Below are 25144 nucleotides of genomic sequence, written 5' to 3'. Positions count from 1 at the left end.
AGATACTTCACTGGGCAGATAATAGAATCAAATAGAATAACAGAAATGAGTTAAATAATTATGTTTGTGTTCCGTGTTTAAATGCACAGCCCTAGATGAGTTTTTTACACACTGCTCTGAGGAGAGGAGTTGAACCAGAAACTGTGTCCTTCCTGTTGCTTGTTTACGGCGAATGGTTTTGATGGGACTGTCCTGGATGACTGGGGGTTAGCACATGCCGCCCTGTGTTTTGGCTGTTTCATACCTGATTAATATCATTCCTTTGGCTATGATTTGGAGTCTTCTGTCGAAACTGGTAAAGGATGAAAAATGTGCTCAAATTAAAGAAGCCACCATATTGTCCCAAGTGAAGAGTACAAAATAGAAGTGCGTTTCTGGGACAGACACACGGGTACGACGACACGATTATGAGACTGTCCCAAACTAGGACTAAACCAAGACTAAGTACTAAACTAGTTCTACATGAGCGGAGTGCAGTAACTTTAGGATAAGCAATGTACTTGTACTTGTACTTGTACTTTCAAATATACTGTAAAGCCAAAACAAAATAGGATGTATTTTAAAGGTTCACTATGTAACTTTTCTTGTGGGAGGTATGCTACCGGCGTATCGTCATGGAGATGTCATTGTTTAACCTGGAATGTTCCACAATATGCCATTAAACTGTATACAAATTGCAATAATCCACTTACAGGGATTTAAATGAGTAAAAATACCTTAAAAAAACATGTATTCTGACTCGCCTCATCATAGATCTGCTCTCTAATTTACCCTGCTGGCATCATCTGAGATAAGTTTAATGCCATACGGTGGAATATTCCCAGCCAAGCAGTAACATCTCCACGGAACCAAGCTAGTAGCGAAGCCTCCACTTGAGATATATTACATAGCGCACTTTTAAGCTACTTTTTTTTTTTTTCAAACTCCAAATCTCACTTTGTAAATACCACATAGTTACAGGGAGATAGTAAAAAGAGATGCAACACTGCAGTAACCAGCGGCAGTTTCCATGGCAACCCCCTTTAGCAGAGCTGCGGTGCGCCGTGATTGGCTGATGTGGTCGGGGGGGGGCGGGTCGTACCATATCGGAGGGTTTGAAGGGGTTCCCCTGACCACTGATGCCTCCAGAGATACTGAAGCCAAGGCCGGGATTTTTCTCTATCCGCACACAGAGCTGAGAAGAGAGGACACGCAGTTACGGTTTAGGTAGAAAGACGTTTAAATACCACAGATTTGGACCTTATTTTAGTAATTTTTATATATATTGACTTTTTAAATTGCATCTACATGTTCAGAAAAATCATCCACAAAAATACAGTTGAGCATATTATATAAAACACCAAACTCCAACCAAATTTAAACGTAGAAAAGGATCAACCCAACATAAAAAATACCATAAATTACCGTAAATTTCGGACTATTAAACGCACCTGAATATAAGCCACACCAGCTAAATTTGAAAATAAAATAAATTGTGTACATATATAAGCCGCACCTGAATATAAATCACAGTTGTAACATGAGATATTTACGCAGAAAGATGGTACACGCAGGTTTTTTGAGTTTTAATTTAAGACTTTAAGCTTTTTTTCAAACTGGGATCAACACGGGATGAATATAACTGCAGGTTTCGAAAATAAATCGGCACAAACACTGGCCATGTGCTTTTATTTCCTCTGAAAGCTTTATCGACTAAGTTCTTCCCGCTGCTGCTCCTAACGTCGCACCATCGATTCCTTAATGCCAAGCTTACATGCAGTGGCTCTATTTCCTTCTTTGATGCTGAGCTTACGTGCAGTGGCTCTATTTCCTTCTTTGACGCCAGATCCATTGTCTTTAACTTAAAATCTGCATCATTTACATTTCTTCGTGTGTTTTCCATGATGCGCAAAATGACAGTTCAAAATCAAAACTAGTGTGTTCTTCAGTGCACAATCTTTCCCCACGTGTGTCTCACTTTTGCATTTAATGTTAAACAGTGCCTCCCGGTGGCCATTAGCCTGTAAAAGTCTATAAATTAGCTGCACCGTTATATAGGCCGCAGGGTTTAAAGCGTGGGGAAAAAAGTAGTCACGGCTTATAGTCCGAAATTTACAGTACATGATATTTCTAAAAAATACAGTAAGAAAAGTGAAAAGTCTTCCACCATCTTCCTGTGGCATTATCAGGGGCGTCAGACTGGGAGGGGCAAAGGGCACTGTTTACCCAGGGCCCAGTGCAGGGAGGGGGCCCTCACAAAGTCTGTAATATGTATTTTTCATAAGACAATATGTAGTGCGGGCCCCAAGATGATTTTTAGCCAGAATTTGGAGTCCAGTTTGTTTCATAGATAGAAACAGGTACTTTGTCTGAACCTTCTGTTGAATTAGCTGTGTGTGTGTGTGTGTGTGTGTATAGAAAGGACAGAAACAGGTTCATGCAAAAAATATCAGTGGTGTTGTCGAAAAATCTGCACATCGCTACTTCTATACTATTCGTTCTCTCATGTAGAAAGAAAAGTCTCATGTAAACAGATAGATTGTTACACTACACCGTCTCTAATTTTGTCAAACTTTACTAAATTTAATTTCCAAACACTAAAAGTTTTAAAATCTGGACACATTCTGATGAATTCATATCATAGTCCAATACATTGCCGTAGAAGGCGTCTCTATTTAAATGAACCTTGTCTTGTGCAGAAGTCAAAGGTCAAAACAGAAAAGTTCACAGTTGTGTTATATGTTTCATGGGGCACCTGTTCCTGGAAGCCGTCGGTGCTCTTCTGTCCTTTGGTCTGCAGGAGGCAGCGAGCGCTCTGGGGCCGGGGGTTGGTGTGGGTTGTCGTGACGACCTGGTTACTGTGCATGGCCACCTGGTTGCCGTGCATGACGTTCTGGTTGCCGTGGCTCATGCCCTGGTTGGCGTGGTACTGGGGGTTGGTGGCGGGCAGTGTGGGCTGGTGGGAGGGGAACTGGGGCTGGTTTCCTGAAGGCGACAGGGCCATGGGTAAGCCTGAGCTGGGGTAGGCCTGTCCCGGGGCTGGGAGGGCTGCAAAGGGACAGAGGTTATGCACATGACATCACGACAGTCCATGTTTTGTATGCTAGTTGTTGTTAGCTTTACCGCGACAACAAAACTGTGCTCCCGGCTCTGAAAGTTGTGAACGGCACTTATGAACCTATGATTTGGAGTGAATAATTAAGATGCTAGAAATAACTGCTGCAAAACCACTTAAAATGAACTACTTCTGTTTTTTTCCACATTTTTAAGACAGTAAAAATTTAAAAGTAATTCTCTGCTCTTTAACACAAGTTAGCATAAAGCATCACTACAGGGGTGGCTGATACGTGGATATTAAATCAAACCCCAAACCCACAGACAACAAAACAATGGGACACATCGACTGCACGGGCTCCTTTTTTCTCTGTATCCCATGCTCACCTTGCTGCATGGAGGCCTGGTACTGCCCCGCTGGCACCACAGACAGGGGCATCCCAGGCTGGTACTGCCCCCCCTTGTTCATCATGTTGTCGTAGCCCTGCTGCCCTCCCACGCGATGAGAGATGGTGGCAGAGGAGGAGGAGGTGGTGACGATCATGGCGTTGTGCGTTTGGTGGGATGGGTTATGGGCGTGGCCACCCTGCTGGAAAAAAAAACAAAACACACACGTAGACAAACTCTGATTATTTACAGGGATTAACTTGGCTCATGTCAGATTGATGAAACTGAAACGAGTATTTTAATCTGATTGGTCAAAGTGTCACAACACTGGAACAAGCCGAAAAGTCAAACTTTTATTACGTCCAGTTGAGAGAAAAGCACAGACATCTTCCCTGTTCACAAATGCACAGAGCGTTTGGTTTCTGCACAATTTCCACAAACTATATAGTCGTGTTGAAGCTAAAATAGACTGAAACATGTCTGTCGACGTTGCCATGTTTGTTTTAGTTACTTGGACGCTTGGCCGATGGATGTAACCTCAACCTCAAACCATAAAGCTGCTCTGTGATTGTTTCGTCTGCTCAGTTAACCTAACAGCCTGAGTCCTTCAAGATGGAGTCTCACCGCAATATATGTGTTAAATATTTATCATAGTTTTCCTCAGTCAAGGGGCAGTTTATGAAGAAAAGTTTAAATACAGGAAGTAGATTTGAATTCTAAAAAGGAATCTCTCTATCTGTGTCATCAATGCACAAAATTCCATCAAAAATACAGGGACGATTTACGAGCAAAGAAGGAATTTTTCTGACAGTTTACATATTCATTTAATACAATAATTAAGTGTTTTCATTTATAACAACACCTTACACTTATAATACATTTTACAAGCTGATCAAAGCATCTCAAAGCTCTACACTGTGCTCATTATTCATTCCACACTCGTGATGGTAAGTTACCATTGTAGCCACAGCTGCTCTGGGGCAGACTGACGGAAGGGAAGCTGTCAATCTGCACCATCAGCCCCTCCGACCACCACCAATCATCCGCACACATACCACTTTTATAGTAGGCAATGTGGGTGAAGTGTCTTGCCTAAGGACCCAATGACAGAACTTGGTCCGAGCGGGAATTGATCCTCTGACCTTCGTGTTGTAGGTCACTGAGCCACTGTCGCCACCATTTCTCAAAAAACAGCTTGAAACCATGCATTTTTACTGTCACGTCACCTGTAAATTAACCCTGGTGGCATTACCCGCTCGTCTCCATGGAGATAAATAACTTAACCACGTCAACCAGGTGACAGACCCTCCACCAGAAAGGTTACATAGTTCACCTTTAATTTAGTCTCACCTTCTTCATGAGGTTATCCGGGGGCACGTCTCTTCGTCCCAGTGAGTAGGGCACCCACTGGTTCCCCGCGGTCCCTCCTTCCTGGTCGTTATCCAAGATGGCCGACTGCTGAGAGGGCGTCTGAGGGCGACACAGACACGACCGGAACACATCAGCAAAGCGAGACAGCAACAAAATATGGCCAACCTTCAAAACACCTTTTTATATAAAAGAATAGGTGATTGTTTTGGTTTAGCCTCTAGTGGCTGTGTGGTAATAACACCTCCACTGGTCTGTGTTGACACTGTCCTCGGGCTGTTTACATAGAAATGAGCCGCCTCGGTCTTGGAGGAGAACTACAGAAACTTTTTACTGTACTTTTCAATAAACTTTAGGGCAACAGTAGCTCACTCATCCACCAACCCGAAGGCCAGAGGATCGATTCCCATTCGGCCTGAGCTCTATCCACTTTGTATAAATATGGTGTGTGCGTGAGTGATTGGTGGTGACTGGATGATGCAGATTGGCCTCCTCAGTTTACCCCAGGGCAGCTGTGACTACATAAGTACCTTGGCAGCACATACGCCATGAATGAATAATGACTAAAGTGTAGCATTATTATTAGCATTATATTGGCTGGATAAAATGGAAGACCCGTGTGGGAGAACTAATAAAACGTCGTGGTTGGTGAGGCTGACAGAAAACCCAGACTTGATCTATTACAAATGTACCACTGTAATTTCTATAGACACATAAAACAATGCAACACAGTATGAGTTTGAGTAAAAGCGATAATTTGGAGGAACATGGCGAATACTCACAGCGTTGGCGTTCGGAGGAGGAGGCAGTGGCAGCCAGCGGCCAGCAGGGGGCTCATGCTTATTGTTATTGTAAAGGTTAAAGTGCCCCCCGCCCTGACAGAGCATGCCCAGCGTGAGCGTGTTGTGCTTTAGGACACCACTCTGATTGGAGGAGACAACATCACATGACATGGGTGAATGGGAGGGGCTGCAGCGTGGTGACATCACACTGTGAGCTCCACAAACAACAACAATAAAACACTTATAAACAACAACAACAAGAGCAGTGCAGAGGAGCTGAAAGCACAGACAGTGTTAGCCGCGGCGCTGCACAAAACGTGTCAAAAAGGGGCCGCTCATTACTTGGCTGGAGATTGTAATGACGCAGATGCTGTATGCAGTTAGCTTGAGCTAGCTCATAAATCTGTAAGATCTTATCAAAGCAATTTGAGGTTGTGCGTATCGGTCAAGTTGTTGCATTAAAGCTGGAGTACCTGATTTTCAAACTGTGAAAGGAGGAAGTAGGTTTGGATTTGCTTTTATACCAATATAAACAACTGTAAAAAAAAAGAAAAGAAAAACTAAAAATGAACTTTCTTACAAGATAAAAGTCACATACCCCAGCGTTAAGTCTGTGATAATTTAACCATTTTGTAATTTCCAAATATTGCTCATAATTTATAGATTAAACTGTAGACTTGTTTCGTTGTGTGCTTGGGTCAGTACGCTGCGTTGAATCAGGCTGACGGCAACAGTGAAGTGGACATGCATCTGGACAAACTGAGACGAGTACAGACAGGGCAGTGAGGGCGAGATGCATGAAACAGCTCCCTCTACTGTTTCTACAAAGGCAACGCTAATTATGTGAGATTATTTAGAAGTCATCTGATAAAAATGTAAGTTCTTAGCTTATTTAAAAGTTCCATATATGTACACGGAGTTGATACTGATCCTACCTTCAAGTCGATTAAATATTTTGTGCACTGCAAGTCTAGCATGATCTATAATGACTTCAGTGAAAAATATTAATCATATTTGGATAAAAAAAATGAACTGTTACCATAGCAATTAACTACTCAAAACTTTTCAAAGGCAAAAGTCCTCAAAATAGAGCCTACATTGAGCTGAAATCCACATATTCTTCGGTTTCCGGTCAATGATTCCTTACTGATTTGAAGGATTTTAAGAAGACTTTTTCCTAATTTAAAAGATATAATGATCTGATTTGAATTACGTTATTGCTATGACAACGGAGGAAATGCCAAATCTGTCAAATCAGGAAGAAACCCAAGAAAAGGGGCAGTAAATTATTCAACTTCCATCATCAATTGGACTAGTTTTTGGTTTTGATTTAGCTTAATAACAGTGTGGTTTTCTACTAGTAAAATAAATCTGTAAACACATCTCGACGTACTTGAATCATGTTAAGAAAAACAGCTAAAATCTCTTTTAAAAGCCGCTAAACTATTATTTTTTTCTTACCCGGTCCAGTCTCTTAGCCTCGATGTGTCTGAGCAGCTGTTGTCTCCAGTCGGGGGGCATTTTGGATGTGATATCTTCAGGTTTTTGGGGGACCACCGGACGCACTTTGATCGTGTCTTCTGATGCTTTCTCGGGACACGTGGCCAGAGTGTAATCAGGGGGCATCTTCTCCAAAAGGGCGGCCATGGTCGGACGGGCGGAGACGGGACGCGCCTGTGGACAAAACAAGCGAATGGTGCGTTTTGTTTTTAGGAAGTAGGGATAAAATAGTTCATAAAATACAGTGGACAGACAATTTCATGCTGTTAAATCCAGGCATTTGAAAAAAAAAAGAGGAGTTACATTTAGAGGTGGGCGATAAGCGATAAGATAATACTGAAATTATATTATATTGTTTTGGAGAAATGCTAAATTAGAAGATTTAGAGGTTTATCAAATGTAGTAAAAAAAAAAAGTCAAAGGCCACAACAGTAGTGATGGGAAAATCAACACATTTTAATGTTTTAATCTTGATGACATATCCATGGAGATGTTATTGCTTTGTCCATTCCACAGCACGACATTAAACTAATCCTTCATTTATTCCATTACATGTTTTTATTGGTCTAAAAAACTTTCTGTGAGCGGTGTTGTCTCTCCACGGATCAGACCTGTAACAGGGACTGGTGGTGTTACCTTGTCTCCATGGAGATATGTTTAATACTACACTGTGGAACATTCCAGCCAAAGCAATAACTTCTCCCTGGAGAAGGTCAGGTGAAAGACCCTCCACCTAAAAAGTTATAGAATGCGAAAATTTCTCAAAATTCAACTTTTTTTTTTTTTAACTACTGCTAAGATCAAGCATGTGATGCTCACAATGCTCCAATGCAGTTTCCAGTTTCAATGTTTTTTTTATACAAAAAAACACTGGTATAAGATCAATATCATGATACAAGCCCCAGTAGTAGTAGTAGTTTTTGAGTAGTAGTAGTAGTTTTTGTGCGATACTTGAACCTCACCCAGTATAATTACATGAGAAAACAGTTGTATACTTTTTGTTTTTAGTTACAATCTGTAGCAAGATCTGTGTTGAATATTCCCAAAGTCAAGGCACTCTGACTTTTAGACAGAAAAGCAGCGTGACTGTCTACTTTTGGCACATTTGGACTATAATATTATAATCTAATAATGGTTATTAGGGATGTAACAATATCTAAATCTCACGGTATGATATTATCACAATATATTCGTTATATAGCGACATATTCCAGTGTGTCCTGTAACATTACAATATTTCCTTGTAGTGCACGCGGTCATGATAATCCTGTGTCAACGTAGTGCATGTGTCGCTATGTTATTGCGATATGACCCATGGGACAGCAATATCATGATGCTACGATGTGACATATGTGACATTGTGGCAGCACAGATCTCACACTAGGCAACATCATGATATTCCAGGTGGACTGTCGTGATATGTCCTGTCATGTTGTGATATTGCGATATTACCCTGTGCCTTACAATGTCATGATATTCTGCTCATGCTGCCCGTTCTACCATGATATGTTGATGTTGTGACGCTGTGATCAGCAGTGAATCATGGTCTGTGTAGTTCAAACTGCTGTTGCTGCAATAAACAATCCATTCAAGCAACTTGTAACTTGATGTATTATTTTAGTCCATGATATTAATGTGAGACTTTCAACGATATAATTTCATAATATTTCTGTTATTGTTACACCCCTAATGTTTATAGAAAGAATATTAAAAACATTTCAGTATTTATTTCTATAGCTATATCACCCATCTCTATCTGCTTTACTCTGCTAACAGCTCTACCCATCACAAGGGAAAAGAGGACTACTTGAAATGGTTAAGACAAAACAGCTGGAGAGAGATGTGACTGCAGATACAACACTGACACTTAAGCTCTAAAAATAACCAGGTGTATCTTAAAAACCCACATAGAGCATCAGAGACTATTTTTAGAAAACCCGTCTCGAGTTGACACAAAGATGGATTATAGTTTGAGGCGAGGGAAGACTCGGAGTGAGGACACAGGAGAGGAAAAGGACACTCATCTGAATGCGTTTGGGTTACGTCATGCTACACGACAGGCATCAGAATGAGAGATACTGGGCTTTAAAACAATGTGGAGATACCTGCTAAGCTAACGCTAACATGTAGAGTTAAAACGGCTTGTGCTAATTATGGGTTTCAGAATGATGAAAAGGAACGATGCCATAGAGATTAACAATCCAAAACACAATATTATCGCTTTTGAATGATCCTCAAAATGGCACCAGATAGATAACAGGAAGTTGAAACGCATATAGATATAAAAGAAAATCCAAAACCTGTAGGAAAAACTTGATACTTTATTGTTGGTTTTCAGATTCACAAATGTTGAACCTGATCATTTCTATTATCGACTAGACCCAAGAACTCACTGTATCACAACACGAATCTGCATTTGAACATGATAAATTTTACTTGTCCCTCATCTGTATTAAATAAAACTGCTCTGTAGAATGTTGTGATCATCTGAAACCCAGCAATACACAAAAATATCAATAATTTTTGTTTTGTTTTTTACAATTTTGGTTTTATACAAGGTCTGGTGTAAATCATGGCTATTCTAAAACAATTTTTTCAGTGTCAATATCTGTTCAAACATGTATTTTCTTAGTTTAATTGAACAATAAGTTGATATTATTGGTAGTATTCTGACAGGTCTATATTGGGTAATAATTCATAAACAGTTAATGCTTTTCTGTAACTATAAATACACTATAGAACACTATCAGTATCCTCTTACACGTTGACATTTTGGCTCTTTTTTCAAGCCTTAATCAGAATAAGTGAAGCGGATGTAGTGTATTTACTATTTTAGATTTTATCCTACATGCGGATCGTCTAAACAAAGCCGGGGAACCCCACAGTAACACAGGTAGAACATGCAAACACTGCTCTGAGACGAAACTGTGGAAACGTGAAACTATTGCACTGGTTTTTAAATATGCTGTCACTTTTTAAAAATAAGAGTTTATTAACATTAGGTCTTAGATTTTTATGTTGGAATTTCCTGAGGTAGCAAGTGCAATGCTGCCCTCTAGTGTCCACACAGATTTTTTTGTCCTTTTAAACTGGAACTAAACTCTGAATCCACTCCATATATGGTGTTTTAATAGCATTCTCTACTGTCCTTATTCATTTTTGGCAACTTTCTGGTCAAAAACACCTAAATCAAAGTTTGTGCTGCTTTCAGGGGCCTCTGCGATATCCAGTAGTTGGTGACATCACGCATGACTGCCCTGATCACAGCTAGGCGTTTCTGATTTTTAAGTGTGTATACCTGTTTTGACCAATCACATGGCTTCTTATAACTAGACCCCGCCCCTCCTGCCCCCCTCACTTTCTTTTTTAGGCTACAGGCGCGATTTAAAATGTGTTTGTGGGCGGAGTTCAGGTGTTCAGTGCCACTTTAAGGACCATATGTGACTCTGGCTCAATAATATATGTATAAACTATATTTTGCCAGGTTAGAATAAAAAAAATCAAATAAAAAATATAAAAAATAATGCATTCCCCTGTCAGTTCCCATTGAAATAGGTTCACCTTTCCACAGTTTCTCGTTCTAGTCTTTAATGCAAATGTACATGAACCCTTTTCACAACAACCTCGGGACAAATCTCTGGAGTGAAAATGCGCTAACCAGTCTGACAGTGAACACCAACATCCAACGCCAAGTCAAAACCAACACCAGAGACTAGGGCTGGGCAATTCACCCAATTTGAACTGAGACAGAGATTCAGTCATTTCTATGGGTCAACGATCAGCTGGAGTCGTTTTAATGGAGAGGTCAACGGTCAATCCTCTGTCGTAAAAGCATGTGCGTTTGGAGCGGACGTCAGACTTGGGAGGAAATTTGGCGTGACATTGATTTAAAGTGCGTATGACAGGTTAGACTAACACAATCATATTTAAGATTATACCTCCATCTAGTTTTCAAATTTCACTTTAGTATTTTACTTCCTGGTTGGACACGGCCAGCAGACGTGACGTAAATCCATAACTGATAGTTTTGATAATTGATAAATAAATGACAAGTTTTTTCAATTTAACGTTTAAACTATCAGTGTGTTCTAGTGTGTTCTTTGAGCGTAAATGTTTTTGATGGCAGATATTCTGTTGTAGAACTTACTGCTACAGTTGCCCCTCGCTATATCGCGGTTCACCTTTTGCGGCCTCACTGTTTCACGGATTTTTTTGTGCAATTTTTCATGCTTTTTTACATCGTCTGAACGTGCATTGTGTCCTGTGTCCTGATTGGCTGTTGGACTGTAGACCATTGTCCATCAGTCTCCTCCGTGCCGTGTCTCCTGTCCAGTACAGAATGTGTTCAGACAAATTTACATAAACGTTGGATCGCAGTGTGACTCTGAAGTGCTGTACGTTTGCAATTTGTTTTCTCCCCGACAAAACCCACAATGTCGATGAAACGTTCTGCACCGACAAATTTCAGAAACGCTTTGGACTTAAATGTTTTTCTGCACAGAGAGGTGCCTTTGCGGATACCACTGGAGCAGAGGCACGTGAATAACAAATTTAAAGCGATCATTGAGGAAGGGGGATATAATCTACGAAGGTTTGAACTTTGAGAGAGTTTAAACAAGAGAGAAATGTGAGAAAATGTTAACGCCTGTGTGAGAAAAGTGTATAAAGTGTGTGGTGAGGGGTTTTACAGCCAAAAACATACAGAATAATTGTAAAAAATAAAGCTGATACTTCGCAGATTTCGCCTGTTGTGGGCTATTTTTAGAAAGTAAACCCCGCCATAAACGAGGGACCACTGTACTTTCTTTTTTTTCCAAATAATTTTTTAATTTTTTGTGCTTTCCTTCTCAACTTTTTCCCACAAACTGCCACTTCATTTGATATAAAACTGTTATAAATATTTAAGATAGCAGTTACTATCCCATCAAATCAAGTAATAACAAGAAAAACATGAAAACCTGTCATATGCACTTTAAAAAAAATCAATACTTAAAGCCATTTTTATTTTGTTTTTGAAAAGAAAAAAAATTAATTAAATATCTGCACAGTTGTCAATAAAACTAGATTATTATCATTATTATTTTGTCATATCGCCCAGCCCTACCAGAGATCACCAATAACACAGAAACATGAACCAGCGTCTCAAATGTGCACAGTAACTATGACAACGGGACCACCACCACCACCACTCCGCACAGAGCCCCTCCCTCCTGGTTCTGCCCGATCGCTGCCCCCTGGCACAGCCTCGTTCACCCACTTACACTTTTCTCTGCCTGTAACACTTGAGACGAATAAGAGCCACTGATATTGGACCCAGCATTTAGACCACTCCAATCCCGACTTTGCATCTAAAAAATCAGATCACAATCATTTTATTATTCATGTATTTAACAGACGCCAAAGACCAATGAGGTATAATTAAAGCTGGAGGAATTGGCGCCATGGTAGACAATTCATGGGGTGTAGCTTGATGTTTAAAGGCGACATTTTGAGGACTTTTTGAATGATTTGTTTTAAATTGACAGTCCAAATGTTTAAGAATCTGAAACCCATGGATAGTAAAAGTTCCAGGAGCCATGTTTGGACTGTAATATTCTACGTATGAACCAAAAAAAATGATTCTTTGGTGATTTGACTTGACTTTTTTGCAGTTGCAGAGTGTTATCTAATGTCCATGTGGAACTATTCTAATGTGAACAATCTCAGTTAATACAATAATGATCAATGGTTGGATTCATACAGTTTACTGACATGTAAACACATTGTAATCGGCTCAAACGGTCGTCAGATAGTTCCAATCAGAAGGACAGTCGGCTCAACTATTTCCGTCGTATTGTCATGTCTATGAGGTTTTTGTAAAGTCGCGCTAAAGTCAGAAAATCCAGACAGATCAAAGAGTGGACAGGGAGCTGCGTGTGGATGTCACTGACAACATGTTAAACAACTTTTTGTGTGTCGGGGCTAATGCTAATGCTAATTTCAGAGGGTACTAAATATTTAAATAACGTCACTGAATGAAATAATCTGCAAAATAACCTAAAAATAACTGTGTCATCCTTACAACAAGTTTAATTTTGTTGTTATGTTACATTTAACGTTTTAACTCTTTAAGGAGTGAGCACACTATAGACCAGGGGTGTCCAAACTTTTTTCACAGAGGGCCACATACTGAAACATATTTGAACTTGGAAGATTATTTTTTAAGTCTGTGTCACAATGCAATGTGATGTTATTCAGATTATAGAGGTAGAACTGCTTCAGTTTGTAGTAAAAATACTTCCTGATCAATTCAGTCCAATTTTTGTAGGAGGGCCAACAAAAATTTGACATAAAAATCATGTTTGGACATAAAAATCATGTTAAAGGAAGTATCAGAATGTACTGCATTTTTTCACTCAACTACCTCCATTTTACATATCCATCCATATTTTTTCTTTGACGCATTGAATAAGTGACTGGGAAAATCCCGGCAGGACCTGTGCTCTCATTCGTCATTTTCGAAGGACGACGTAAGCAGATTACCGTAATGACAGTAACATATTTAAAGAGCCCCATGCCTCTGCTTTGAGACGCCGTTTGAATTTACATGAAGCACAATCGGTTGCGGAGTTACGGTAATGGAAAGTCCGCAACCGCGCTCTATCGGCAACAATAGAATCCGCCTCAATAGGGTTAATAGAAGTTAGCATTATCATTGACACAGTGTTTAACATGTTGTCAGTGACATCCACTCGCAGCTCCCCGTCTGGATTTATTGATTTTAGCACAACTCAACAAAAACCTCAGACATTGCATTCCGCTGGAAATGGTTACGCAGACTGTCCCGCTGATTGGAGCTAGCCGGCTATCGTTGTGCACAGAGCTAATTCTACATGCAGTGCTATTTTATTAGGGTTATGAGTGAAAACAGATCTCTGCATTACAGGGACTTCAAAAGTACATTTAATCAATGAAATTTCTGTCTGTTTTTACATAGAATTGACTCTTCCTACATTCCCAAGATGGCCGCCCACAGGTGACATGGCAGTACACAGGCTTCCATTAGCTTTATTTACATCTCATTGGCTAAATACATGAATAAATGATTAACCATAAAAGGCAGAATATGCATTTTGCCCACATCCTTCCCCTTTACCTGTGAGGCTCCATATGTCTCCGTGCTGTAGCTTCGGGCAGACAGGGGGCGCCGCTGCGTTAGGCTCTTGGTGGGGTACCCGATCATGGGCTTCTTCTGGTCCTGGTACGCGCTGTAGTCATCGTCATAGCGACCGTTGCGTTTGTTGTGCAGCATCTGGGTCTGGGAGTCGGCCATGTTGGAGAGGGCGGACTGGTCCATGATGGTGGAATAGGCCAGAGCTCGACCATAAAGTGGAGGCTCCATCTGTGAAGAAACACGAGGATGATAAAGACGTGTGAGTGTGGAAATACTAGTTTTATGAAGTGTTTTATGTGTGGAAAGGTCAGAGGTGGGTAGAGTAGCCAAAGTAGTGGTCTAAGAAATTATTCAAGTGAGAGTAAAAAAGTATTTGGGAAAACTACAACTCAAATAAGAGTAAGTATCAGGTTGTAACATCTAATTTAATTCTAATTTGAAGGAGAAAACATCAAATCATGCACCAAATCTGGTATTTTCAAAGGATAAACACAAAAAAAAAAAACACAAAAAAAACAACTCATATCTGAAGGAGCAGCGTAAGAAACACAAACGTTGAAATTTCGTTCAAGCTTTTGTCACTTCTAGATTTAATCACAGCGGGAAGAGGAACCACAACTTTTACTCAAGTAAGAATACTGTTACTTCAATAAAAATAAGCCTCAAGTAGAAGTAAAGTACTCTGAAAAGTACGCAAGTAAATGTAACCGAGTACTACCCACCTCTGGAAAAGATAAGATAATGAATGACGCAATGACAAATGTTTTTTTCAGTTTCCTTCGGGATTGATAATGTGTCTCTCTGTGTAAGTGTTTCTCAGGATGATAAAAGTGTTAAAGGTCCAATATTATCGATTCGTCGGGTTGTTGAAACATAAACTCAAAGCACCGAGCATCAAGTGTCTGTGAAATATTTATTAATCTACGTGAGTCTTTGATCAGTCCGACCAAATCGGTGAAACTCATGTTGTTACCTCCTCAAAAACAGACCTGGAGTTGTGTTTTGTTTCATTCACACATGTTCGAGTAGAGCTTTATTATCAGTCTGTAACACCTCCAAAGCTCAAAATGCTCTGTTCCACCTCGTGATGTCATGAAGTGGTACTTTTCAAGTTTAACAGCTACGTTTTCATCTTTAGTTCAGTAGAGTTTGGCAATTCCAGCGCAGAAATCATCCAAATTGTTCTAGTGAAGGTGTGTGGAGTTTAAAAACACAATGGAGCACTTCCTGTGTTACCACATGATGACATCACAAGGTGGAACGGAGCGTTTTCTGTTTGAGGGAAGAACTCAGTGTAGATATGCAGGGTTTGTGCGTTAAACATGTGTGATCCAGGTCTGTTTTTGATGAGGAAAGAACATTATAACAGATCAGAACACAGTGTAATATGAACGCTTTAATAGTGCAGTGCAATGTATTTTATTTCAATTTCCGTCATTATTTTCCCCACAATACTTATGCTTAAACCACCTGGCTGAAATGACACTATACACACCGGCAGAGAAGGGCGCATGAATCCATCTTTGACATCTGCTGTTGGAGTGGAAAAACTGAAGCTAAGCTAAGAACGTGCCATTATGCATCTGTAGAAAACTGTGATGACGAATGCTGGGTGAAGTGATGGGGCATTGAAAACACAGAAAAGTGCATTACCACGAGCTGACGTAAACCAGTGGGGGACAGGCGTTTTGAGAGCTGAAGAGGAACACGGACGAGGATTACTCAACAAAGGGAAACAAAACACAAGTACAAGCACAGGTTTGGGATGGAACAACAGAACATCTACACGACCGGTCCCAAGTTTGGACACAGTTTTTCATGTATTTTCCTTCTCTTTCGCTTTCCTTTCCAAACTTATTTATGATTATTAACATTGTGGATTCTCACTGAAGGCATCAAAACTATGACTGGGCACGTACGGAATGTAGCAAACAAAAATAAACTCAAAATAACTATAATAATTTGTTTTAGAGCCACTGTTTGCTTTGAACCCTGAAGTGGAAACCGTTTCAGGAGAAGGAGGAGGAGAAACTCACGGAGAGATCGGTCGTGTCTCAATTTTGACAAACGCACACTTCGTCAGGTGCGTTTAAGGGCACTTACGTAACTTCCAGAACGACAATGCCTGTCCTATTTCATACCCCCGACGAATGAGGTCAAAAATGTGCCCTGCGTTTCTAGCGTTTTCGCGGAGATCGGCCGTGAACGAAGAGCGCATCTGAGCAGACTTCGCACAATGCTATATCCCATCATGCATTGCGCTTGACTTCTTCTACAGGAGAAACAAGGTATATTTTCTTAAAGTTATGTAATACTAGCTGCAATTGGGAAAAAAAATCACCTTGAACGTTATATTTGTCTGTTGATATTCAAAGGGAAAGATTAATTCCTTACTTCATTCAGTCGAAACAGAAATAAACACCTGCGGAGATGACGACACCTTGACTCTTCTTCTATGAAATAATAAAGAATTTAAAATAAAACTGTAATTATTTCAGTGTCCATTTTACACCTCAGGTCATATATGTCAAAGTCAGGCCCGGGGACCAAATCTGGCTCACGGCGTAATTACATTTGGCCCGTGAGATCATATCAAATGTGCATTAGAGCTGGCCCACCGGTATCTAGCACATGCACCACTAATACTACAAATCCCAGAATGCTTTGCTAGTAATAATAGTACATTTTATTTATAGGGCGCCTTTCTGGGCACTCAAGGTCACCTTACAATACAATATAATATACAGTTTACAGACAGTTAAAATCAACATTTATGAACATACAGTTAAAAGCATTCAGATAAAAAAAAAAAAAAAAACATTGAAAAGGACAGGGCAGTTGTGGATTATAAAGAATATGCCAGTCTGAACAAGTGGGTTTTAAGTTTGGATTTGAAGTGTGAGAGTGTGTCAGTGTTGCGGAGGTCAGGGGGGGGGAGTTCCAGAGCTGGGGAGCAGAGCGGCTGAAGGCCCCGCTCCCCACGGTGACGAGCCAGGGCTGAGGGAACAGAGAGACGGAGAGAGGAAGAGGAGCGGAGAGAGCGAGCGAGCGGGTGTGGCAATATGGAGGAGGTCTGAGAGGTACGGAGGTGCAAAGGTTATGGATGGATTTGAACGTGCGGAGCAGGATTTTATATCGGATGCGGCGTGAGATGGGGAGCCAGTGAAGTTGCTGTAGGATGGGTGTGATGTGGTTGATGGAAGGGGTGCGTGTGATGATGCGAGCTGCTGAATTCTGAACCAGCTGAAGTTTATGGAGTGTTTTTTTGTGGGAGACCAAAGAGAAGAGAATTGCAGTAATCCAGGCGAGAAGTGACGAGGCTGTGGACTGTGGTGTGAGGGAGGGCCGGAGACGATGAATGTTGCGTAGGTGAAAATAGGCGGAGCGGGTGATGTTATTAATGTGAGAAGTGAAGGAGAGAGCGCTATCGAGGATGACACCCAGACTCTTAACCTGAGGGGAAGGAGGGATGGAGGAGCCGTCAATGGGTATAGAAAAATTGTTGATCTTGTTTAAGGTGGATTTGGTGCCGACAAGGAGAAGTTCAGTTTTATTGCTATTGAGTTTGAGAAAATTGGAGGTGAACCAGGATTTGACTTCACTGATACAGATAAGAAGGGTTGATAGTGGGAGTGATGAGTTTGGTTTGCCAGAGAGGTAGAGCTAGAGCTAGTACGCTGCAGTCGAGACCGGAAAGTGTCCTTCCTTTTCTGTTGACATTCATTAGCAACCGAGCTACTAGTCACCTTGGCCAAATTAATTACTACAGAGAGAGACATGATTTAAAAATGAATACTACTGATGTGTCTTTTATTTCAGATTTAACTTCTCATATGTTTGTAATATCAAGCTTGAGTTGTTCCAGATTTTGTATTTAAGCTAAATTTAAGTTTGTTTCCGTGTGAAAAGGTTAAACATTACACATCAGGTGCAGTCAATTTTTCATTAAATCTTGAGTTTGGCCTGTGAATTTGTCTCGGTTTTTAATTTTGGCCCAATGTGAATTTGAGTTTGACACCTCGGCCTTAGGTCAGGAGTCGGCGGCCGTTTAGCTCATCCGTCAGGAGGAGTCACGGTTGCTAGTCGACGTAATGGAAGCGACGTAACGGAAGCGACGTAACGGAAGCGACGTAACGGAAGCGACGTAACGGAAGCGCACAGACAGCGGTTGAAGTATGCTCCGCGGTGTAGACCTGTCCCATTTCGGCACGACGGTGGCTACACGGAGGAGTACCCTTCGTAGACCGGGTACTTCGAAGTGTGCATTTGTCAAATTGGGACACAGCCAAAGACAAGGATTTGCAGTAAAGTTTCGATACTTTGAGGGTATCAATATAAAAAAAAATGTTTAGCTGAATCAATTTACTGTTTTTTCTTTACTACATCATCTCTTGCATAATATATTTGATGTCTTCTGTGCGTGTATAAATAGTAAAAAGTAGTAAACATAAAAAGGAGAAAAAAAAAACACTGAATGAGGAGGTGTGTCCAAACTTTTGACTGGTAGTGTGTATTTTAAAAGCAGCTTAGTATTATATGAGACCTTTACTTTGGTATCAACATTTTCCAGGTTGATGTGGTACAGACAAAAGCTCGGTATATAATTATCTTGCACAAAAACAACTACGCATAAGACAGGTACAAATGCATTCTGCTTTCCCCTATAATCTTAACAAAAATAATTACCTGACAAATAAAAAAAAAATGGTAGACTTAGGATGTGTTCACACTTTTTTGGTCCTGATTATAGCCCAACTTGAGTCAAAATATAGACTTTTGTCGTGTTTTAGTGTTGGTTTAGTTCCGATCTAGTGCAGATATTGCTCCGGGTAGAGGTGCGTAGTACTTATAGTAGTTATATTTACTTGAGTAACTTTTAAAAGACATTGTTCTTTTCTAGCAGTGTACTTCTACTCCTACTTGAGTAATACTTATTGAAAGAACAGTACTTTTACATACTACAAAAGTGACAAAAGCTTTATGTTCATAATATAAAACAATTTGAACATTTGTGTTTCGTGCACAGTTCCTTCAGATATGTTGTGTTTTTCTCATTTTTGTGTCTATCTTTTGAAAATACCAGATTTACTGACTCTTTAAGTTACCCTTACTTGAGTTGTAGTTTTCCCAAATACTTTTTTACTCTTACTTTCTTCGACCACTGCTTTGTACGTCAACTTGCGTAATGTTAATTGGAAGTACGTTTTACTCTTGAGTACAATTTTGTCTACTCTTCTCACCTCTCGTTCCAAGTTTAGTCCCAATTTTGATGTCGTTATGCGAATATGAACACAGCCTAAGACTCCACAGACAGATTAAATCAACTCAAAGTGTCAAAAACATGTACCTGCTGCCTGTACTGCTCCTGTAGCGCCTCCTGTTGGGCTTCCTGGACTCTGCGGAAAAGTGCCAGTTCTGTGGAGCTGACCAGAGAGTCCGCACGCCTGAGGAAACCCGGCCTGGATCTCTGTGAGGGGAGGGGCTGCTGGGACTGCGTTTGGGGCCCGTCCTGAGTCTGGGGGGGCTGGGGGAAGGAGAACATCTCTATGGGAGGGTAGTCTCTGTAGCGCGGGCTCACCAGGTCCTTCGTCAGGGTCTTGGACGGCTGGTTCAGGTACTCGATGGCCTTCGTTGAGTGGTTCACGTAGTCGGGAGTGTTGGGGAACGGGGGAGGAACGCGGCGGTCCATGGTAACCTGATGAAAAATTAAATTAAGTGTTAAAATGATGTAAAACTGTTGTCCCCCTGTTCAGATGTAGGACGGTTAGGGTTGTGCAACTGATCGAATTATATTTGATTCGATTCAACATCCAATCTTTTCAAATTATCAACGTTGGGCTTTTTAATGAGGTTTGGAGCAGAGTTCAGATTATGAAAAATTATCACAACAGATGAACGACATAATGGTGTATGTGGATAATAAAAGACTCAATATTATGGTTTAGTCAGGGGAAACTTTTAATCAAATCAAAACATTGTGATCAATGTCAAAATGAGGTGTGTTTTTTTTTGCAATATCACACAGGTCTACTCTGAAGCCATGTTTATTGATCCTGCAGAACTTGACTTATATTTTATAATAAATAAAATAAAGGGTGATCGATATTTACAACAGAATAAGGTGATGGCCAGACACAAACCTGTTACATGAAAAACACTGACCACAACCATTTGTAGTGTTTATATTTTTGGATTAAAACTACATAACTACATCATGTTAAAACAAAAGTAAATGATGTTTCTGTCAGAGGCGGTGCTCTGCGGGCTCAGACCTGTGGGTTGTAGTTCTGGTCAAAGTGATAGGCCTTCTGGGGGATGTTGGGCTTCTGGTTCTGCCCGGACTGGTTCTGGTTGACCCCGTGACCCATAAACACCAGGTCATCGTCGAGCATGGGCGCAGACTGAGAGCGCGACATACTGCTCTGCTCCATAGACCCGGGCAGCTCGGGTCGGTCCAGACTGGTCTGCTGCTCGATGGACGAGCTGTAACTGTCCACTGGAATACTGCAGGAAACATGTACAGAGGTTACTTCAGATCACAGTGTGTGTTTGATACAGAAAACAGCACGCACCTGTAGACTTTGTAGGACCCAATGTCAATCTCATCGATACTTTGAGACTTCTTGAACTTTGACCTGGTTTCCCTCATCATGGGCGACAGACGGTCCGAGCTTTTGCTCATCACCACGGTGACCTTGTTGCTCCCGGTGACCGTCAGCTGGTCCTTCCTGGTCTGTTCATGTTGATTATAGGACCAGCTGCCGGGCAAGGGGCCCGCGCTTTGATCAGAGCGCCTTAGGGTGAAAAACACAGGGCTGTTATAAGTATTGAATACTCTACACCTGCACCGTGTACTGTGTTATAACTATGAAATACTCTACACCTGCACCGTGTACTGTGTTATAACTATGAAATACTCCACACCTGCACCGTGTACTGTGTTATAACTATAGAATACTCTACACCTGCACCGTGTACTGCGTTATAACTATGAAATACTCTACACCTGCACCGTGTACTGCGTTATAACTATAGAATACTCTACACCTGCACCGTGTACTGCGTTATAACTATGAAATACTCTACACCTGCACCGTGTACTGTGTTATAACTATAGAATACTCTACACCTGCACCGTGTACTGCGTTATAACTATAGAATACTCTACACCTGCACCGTGTACTGTGTTATAACTATAGAATACTCTACACCTGCACCGTGTACTGCGTTATAACTATAGAATACTCTACACCTGCACCGTGTACTGTGTTATAACTATAGAATACTCTACACCTGTACCGTGTACTGTGGTGTTATCTCTATGAAATACTTTTACACTTGTACCATGCACTGTGAACGACGAAATACTCGTTTACCCATTAAACACTGTACCTTTTACATGTGACTAACCGTTGGTCCAAGTCTTTGCGGTCAGGTTGGGGGCTGGAGCTGGGGGTCATGTCCAGTTTGGAGGGGAAGGCGGTGCGGTCCTCCAAAGGACTGGGGGTCCTGGTCCAGTTCTGCCAGGGGTTCTGAGAGCCGGACGGGTCCTGGTCGGGGGTGGGCCTCTGGGAGCTGTGGTAGGGCAGAGTCTGGGCATCTAGCTCCAGAGGGACCCCCACGATGCGCTCCTGCCTCAGCAGAGGCCTGCGGCCGTGGGCGGACTGGCTGCGGGGCTTGGAGCCCAGCGGAGGGTTGCCCTGACTGGAGGAGGATGGCTCCAGAGCCGACTCTTCGGCGTCAAAGCCTGTGTTGTCATAGTGAGGAGCTTCTGTCCAATCAAACGGCTCGCTCAGCGGGCGGCGGTCCCCTCGCTGTTGGAGCGTCCCAGATGGTGGGGTTTCCCTCTGGGACAGCAGGGGCTTGGAGTCGATGGGCTTTGGGAAGGACTGTGCTAGTCTGCAGCGAGGAAATGTTCTATTAGATTTTTCACAGAAAGTTTCAATAAATCACAATTAACCATCAGTGACTCCAAAGCCAATCCCAGTGTTCACAGATAAGTGACACTGTTGAGAATCAAACAGGGCAATGTAAGTGAACAGGGCCTCATAGGCCCCTGATGTGACGTGAGCACAGATGTCTCTGCTTCTGTCAGGGCTAAAAACAGACTCAGGTACTGAGACTGTGCTGAGAGCTCCAGGCACCAAAATAACTTTATGTAAAACACAGATGCTCTCAGCCTCCAGCAATGTTCCACATGAGACGCATAAACCTGAATAATCATTTCTAACACTGCAGCAAACTTCAGTGCACAATGCATTTAAGGTGAAACTTACTGTTAGAACACAAATGCTCACTGACATATACAAGAGCCTGTACTTACAGTGTGCTGGTAAAGCCTGTATGTTTGTGAGTCTATAATCTCCTCCTCTCTGAGGGCTGTGTGCTCTGTTACAGAGTGTGAATGTAAAGAGGAAACTCTTTGATGGAGAGAGAGGATTCACTAAACAGCAGCGTGCAGCATCCTAATGAGCCTCTGACCTTCAGCAGAGCAAACTGGAGATGTGTGAGCGGAGCACAGGCCCCAGACAAGGTACAAGGAGGTAACTGACTCTTAACACACAGGTCCTCCTGGATTACTTTAGAAATAGAAAATTTGAATACTTTTTTATACTATACACTATATTTTTATGTTCTGTCAAACATGATTCTACTATGCAATCATATTCAGTGAAAACAACACACCAGGAGCCACCAACAGCCAGGCAGGGACCCAACACTGGGCTGTGGTGTCGTTCTAGGCTCCAGTTAATCAGTCAATCAGGAAATTAACAGTTATAAAACAGTTTCTTTGATTAGGCTCAGAGGTTGTTGCACTTTGAGCTAAATCGTATGTTTAGACTCAGTTCAGACCAGAAAAAGGTTGGGTCAGTATAAAGGTTAATTGCACACACGGGGAACATGATGAGTGTGTGGGGAGAGTTACCTGTTGGTCCAGTGTGTCTGGGGGGCCTGCTCTTTGGTGGGGGGCACCATGGTGGGGGCGTGCGGGTGGTTGTGGGGCAGGTTGTGAGCGTTGGGGGGGTTGGAGGAGCCCGAGGAGCCCTGAGACGGAGAATAGTCTGAGTATGTGGCCGAAGACCCGCTGTGGTTCAGACAGTGCATTTTATCCACCTCCTCGTCAGTCGACTCTGTGACACAAAAACACATGTGGCAGGTTTAGGAAAGACTCCATAAAAACACTGTGTAAACATTGCATCAGGCGACAGCAGCGTTGCATCAGACCGGCTCTTTGTCAGTAAAGAGCGGAGAGAAGGTTCCTATTTTGCAGGTTTTAGCAGGAAAGATTTAACACTCAAAGAGAAAAACACAATGACTAATTAAATAATGGCAGATCATATTTGGACATATTTTGACAGCAGTTGAAGCTAGGCGCATTTTTACATCAGACTGCTACCAAATCGCACTTCGACGCCTGGAATGTTTTGCAATATGGCATTAAATATATCCTTATCCATGCACACAAGCTGGTGACAGGACCATGCCAAGTTACAGGTCATATCTGTGGAGAGACGACCCCATTTACAGGAAGAATCCATGTTTTTCAAGGTATTTTGTTTTAGCACATACAATGTTTGGCTCCGTCTCAAAGCTAAACTGAGTCTCAAACAGTCACTTTTATTAAAATTGGAAAACAAACCTAACAACCTATTAAAATTCAAATTAATTAAAATAAAATAAAGGCTATCCAGTTATTTTTATACGTAGAATACTTCAGTTTGTGTTGTTTTACTGTTTATTATGCCTCAAAATTAGCCTTAGCATTAGCATTGAGACACAAACATCTCTCTTTCATTTTATTTGTGTCGTTTTTAACATGTCGTCTGTAACAATCAGCCGCAGCTCCACTTATCTTTAAATATTTATTAATTTTCACGTGATTCTCTAAAAAACTCAGAGATAAACCTACACAGGAAGTAGTGACGCTAACAGTGAGGTTGCCGATCACATGGAACCAATTGAAAAACTGCAATATTTACACGTTTAACGCCATTCTGCAAAACATTCCAGGCAGAGCATAAAAATCTCCACCAGAAAAGTGACATTAGTGCACGTTTATGAAGCACAGTTCTGATTTCAGTGTGTAGCTCGCAGGCTAGCACTCGTACTACGCTCTCTTTGCAACGATAATCTCCGTGTATCTTCAGCCGCGGAGACGACCAGAGCAGATCTCACACACGGTTCACACGGGGTGATTAATGCGGGGTAATGTACATAGCTCAGGGCTGATTGTAATAGTGTCCATGAATTAGTCACAGAGGAGGATTAATTGGAGCTAAGTCAATTTAAAACCTGACCCTTTTTCCTCTGTCTGCTCGTATACCTGGAGGCAGTGCAATATAATGAAGTAAGGCCTTGAGCTAACGATACGAGCGGCCACGGCGGTTTTAAGCTTTCAAGTGTTGAGATTAAGCTGTGGTGGAACGCAGCGAAGTAAAAGGAGTAAAGTGCTGTACTTCAATAGACTTTTTAGGTATCTGGACTTAACTTAAGGCAGTTTTACAGTGGGTACTTTTTACTTTTACTTCACTATATTTGAAAGCAGATATCTGGACTTTCTATTCCACAACATTTATACCGTAAATTTCGGACTACAGAGCGCACCTGAATATAAGCCGTGGCAGCTAAATTTGAAAAGAAAATCAATTTTGTACATGTATAAGCCGCTCCTGAATATAAGCCACAGGTTTTCATATTGTAACATGAGATATTTACACAGAAAAACGGAACACGGACACGCTTTTTTTTAAACTGTGCCTGAAAATTGGCACCAACACGGGATGAATATACCTGCAGTTTAGAAAATAAAGCTGTACCAACACGGGCTATCTGCTTTTATTTCCTTTTGTCGTCTTTTTTAATTGACCAAGTTGGATTCATTGATGCCGAGTTTACGTGCAGTGGCTCTATTTCCTTCTTT

General features: G+C 41.4%; 1 protein-coding gene across 1 annotated transcript in view; it reads right to left on the bottom strand.

Annotated features, from left to right (window-relative positions):
• The window catches only part of lrrc7 (leucine rich repeat containing 7), a 116010-nt gene that overhangs the window by 7977 nt on the left and 82889 nt on the right, over window positions 1–25144 (bottom strand). Inside the window, exons 22-33 of the mRNA XM_055221552.1 lie at window positions 23150–23354; window positions 21634–22122; window positions 20796–21017; window positions 20496–20727; window positions 19571–19918; window positions 14206–14451; window positions 7032–7244; window positions 5571–5711; window positions 4771–4890; window positions 3421–3619; window positions 2735–3027; window positions 1082–1174 (exon numbers count right to left, since the gene is read on the bottom strand). Coding sequence (XP_055077527.1) covers window positions 1082–1174; window positions 2735–3027; window positions 3421–3619; window positions 4771–4890; window positions 5571–5711; window positions 7032–7244; window positions 14206–14451; window positions 19571–19918; window positions 20496–20727; window positions 20796–21017; window positions 21634–22122; window positions 23150–23354 — 2801 coding nt within the window. The remainder of the gene's footprint in view (window positions 1–1081; window positions 1175–2734; window positions 3028–3420; window positions 3620–4770; window positions 4891–5570; window positions 5712–7031; window positions 7245–14205; window positions 14452–19570; window positions 19919–20495; window positions 20728–20795; window positions 21018–21633; window positions 22123–23149; window positions 23355–25144) is intronic.

Source organism: Periophthalmus magnuspinnatus, chromosome 4 (assembly GCF_009829125.3).
Source record: "Periophthalmus magnuspinnatus isolate fPerMag1 chromosome 4, fPerMag1.2.pri, whole genome shotgun sequence".
NCBI classification, from domain to species: domain Eukaryota; kingdom Metazoa; phylum Chordata; class Actinopteri; order Gobiiformes; family Gobiidae; genus Periophthalmus; species Periophthalmus magnuspinnatus.
The sequence above is the reverse complement of the archived record's forward strand: the minus strand, read 5'-3'. Positions and strand labels throughout refer to the sequence as shown.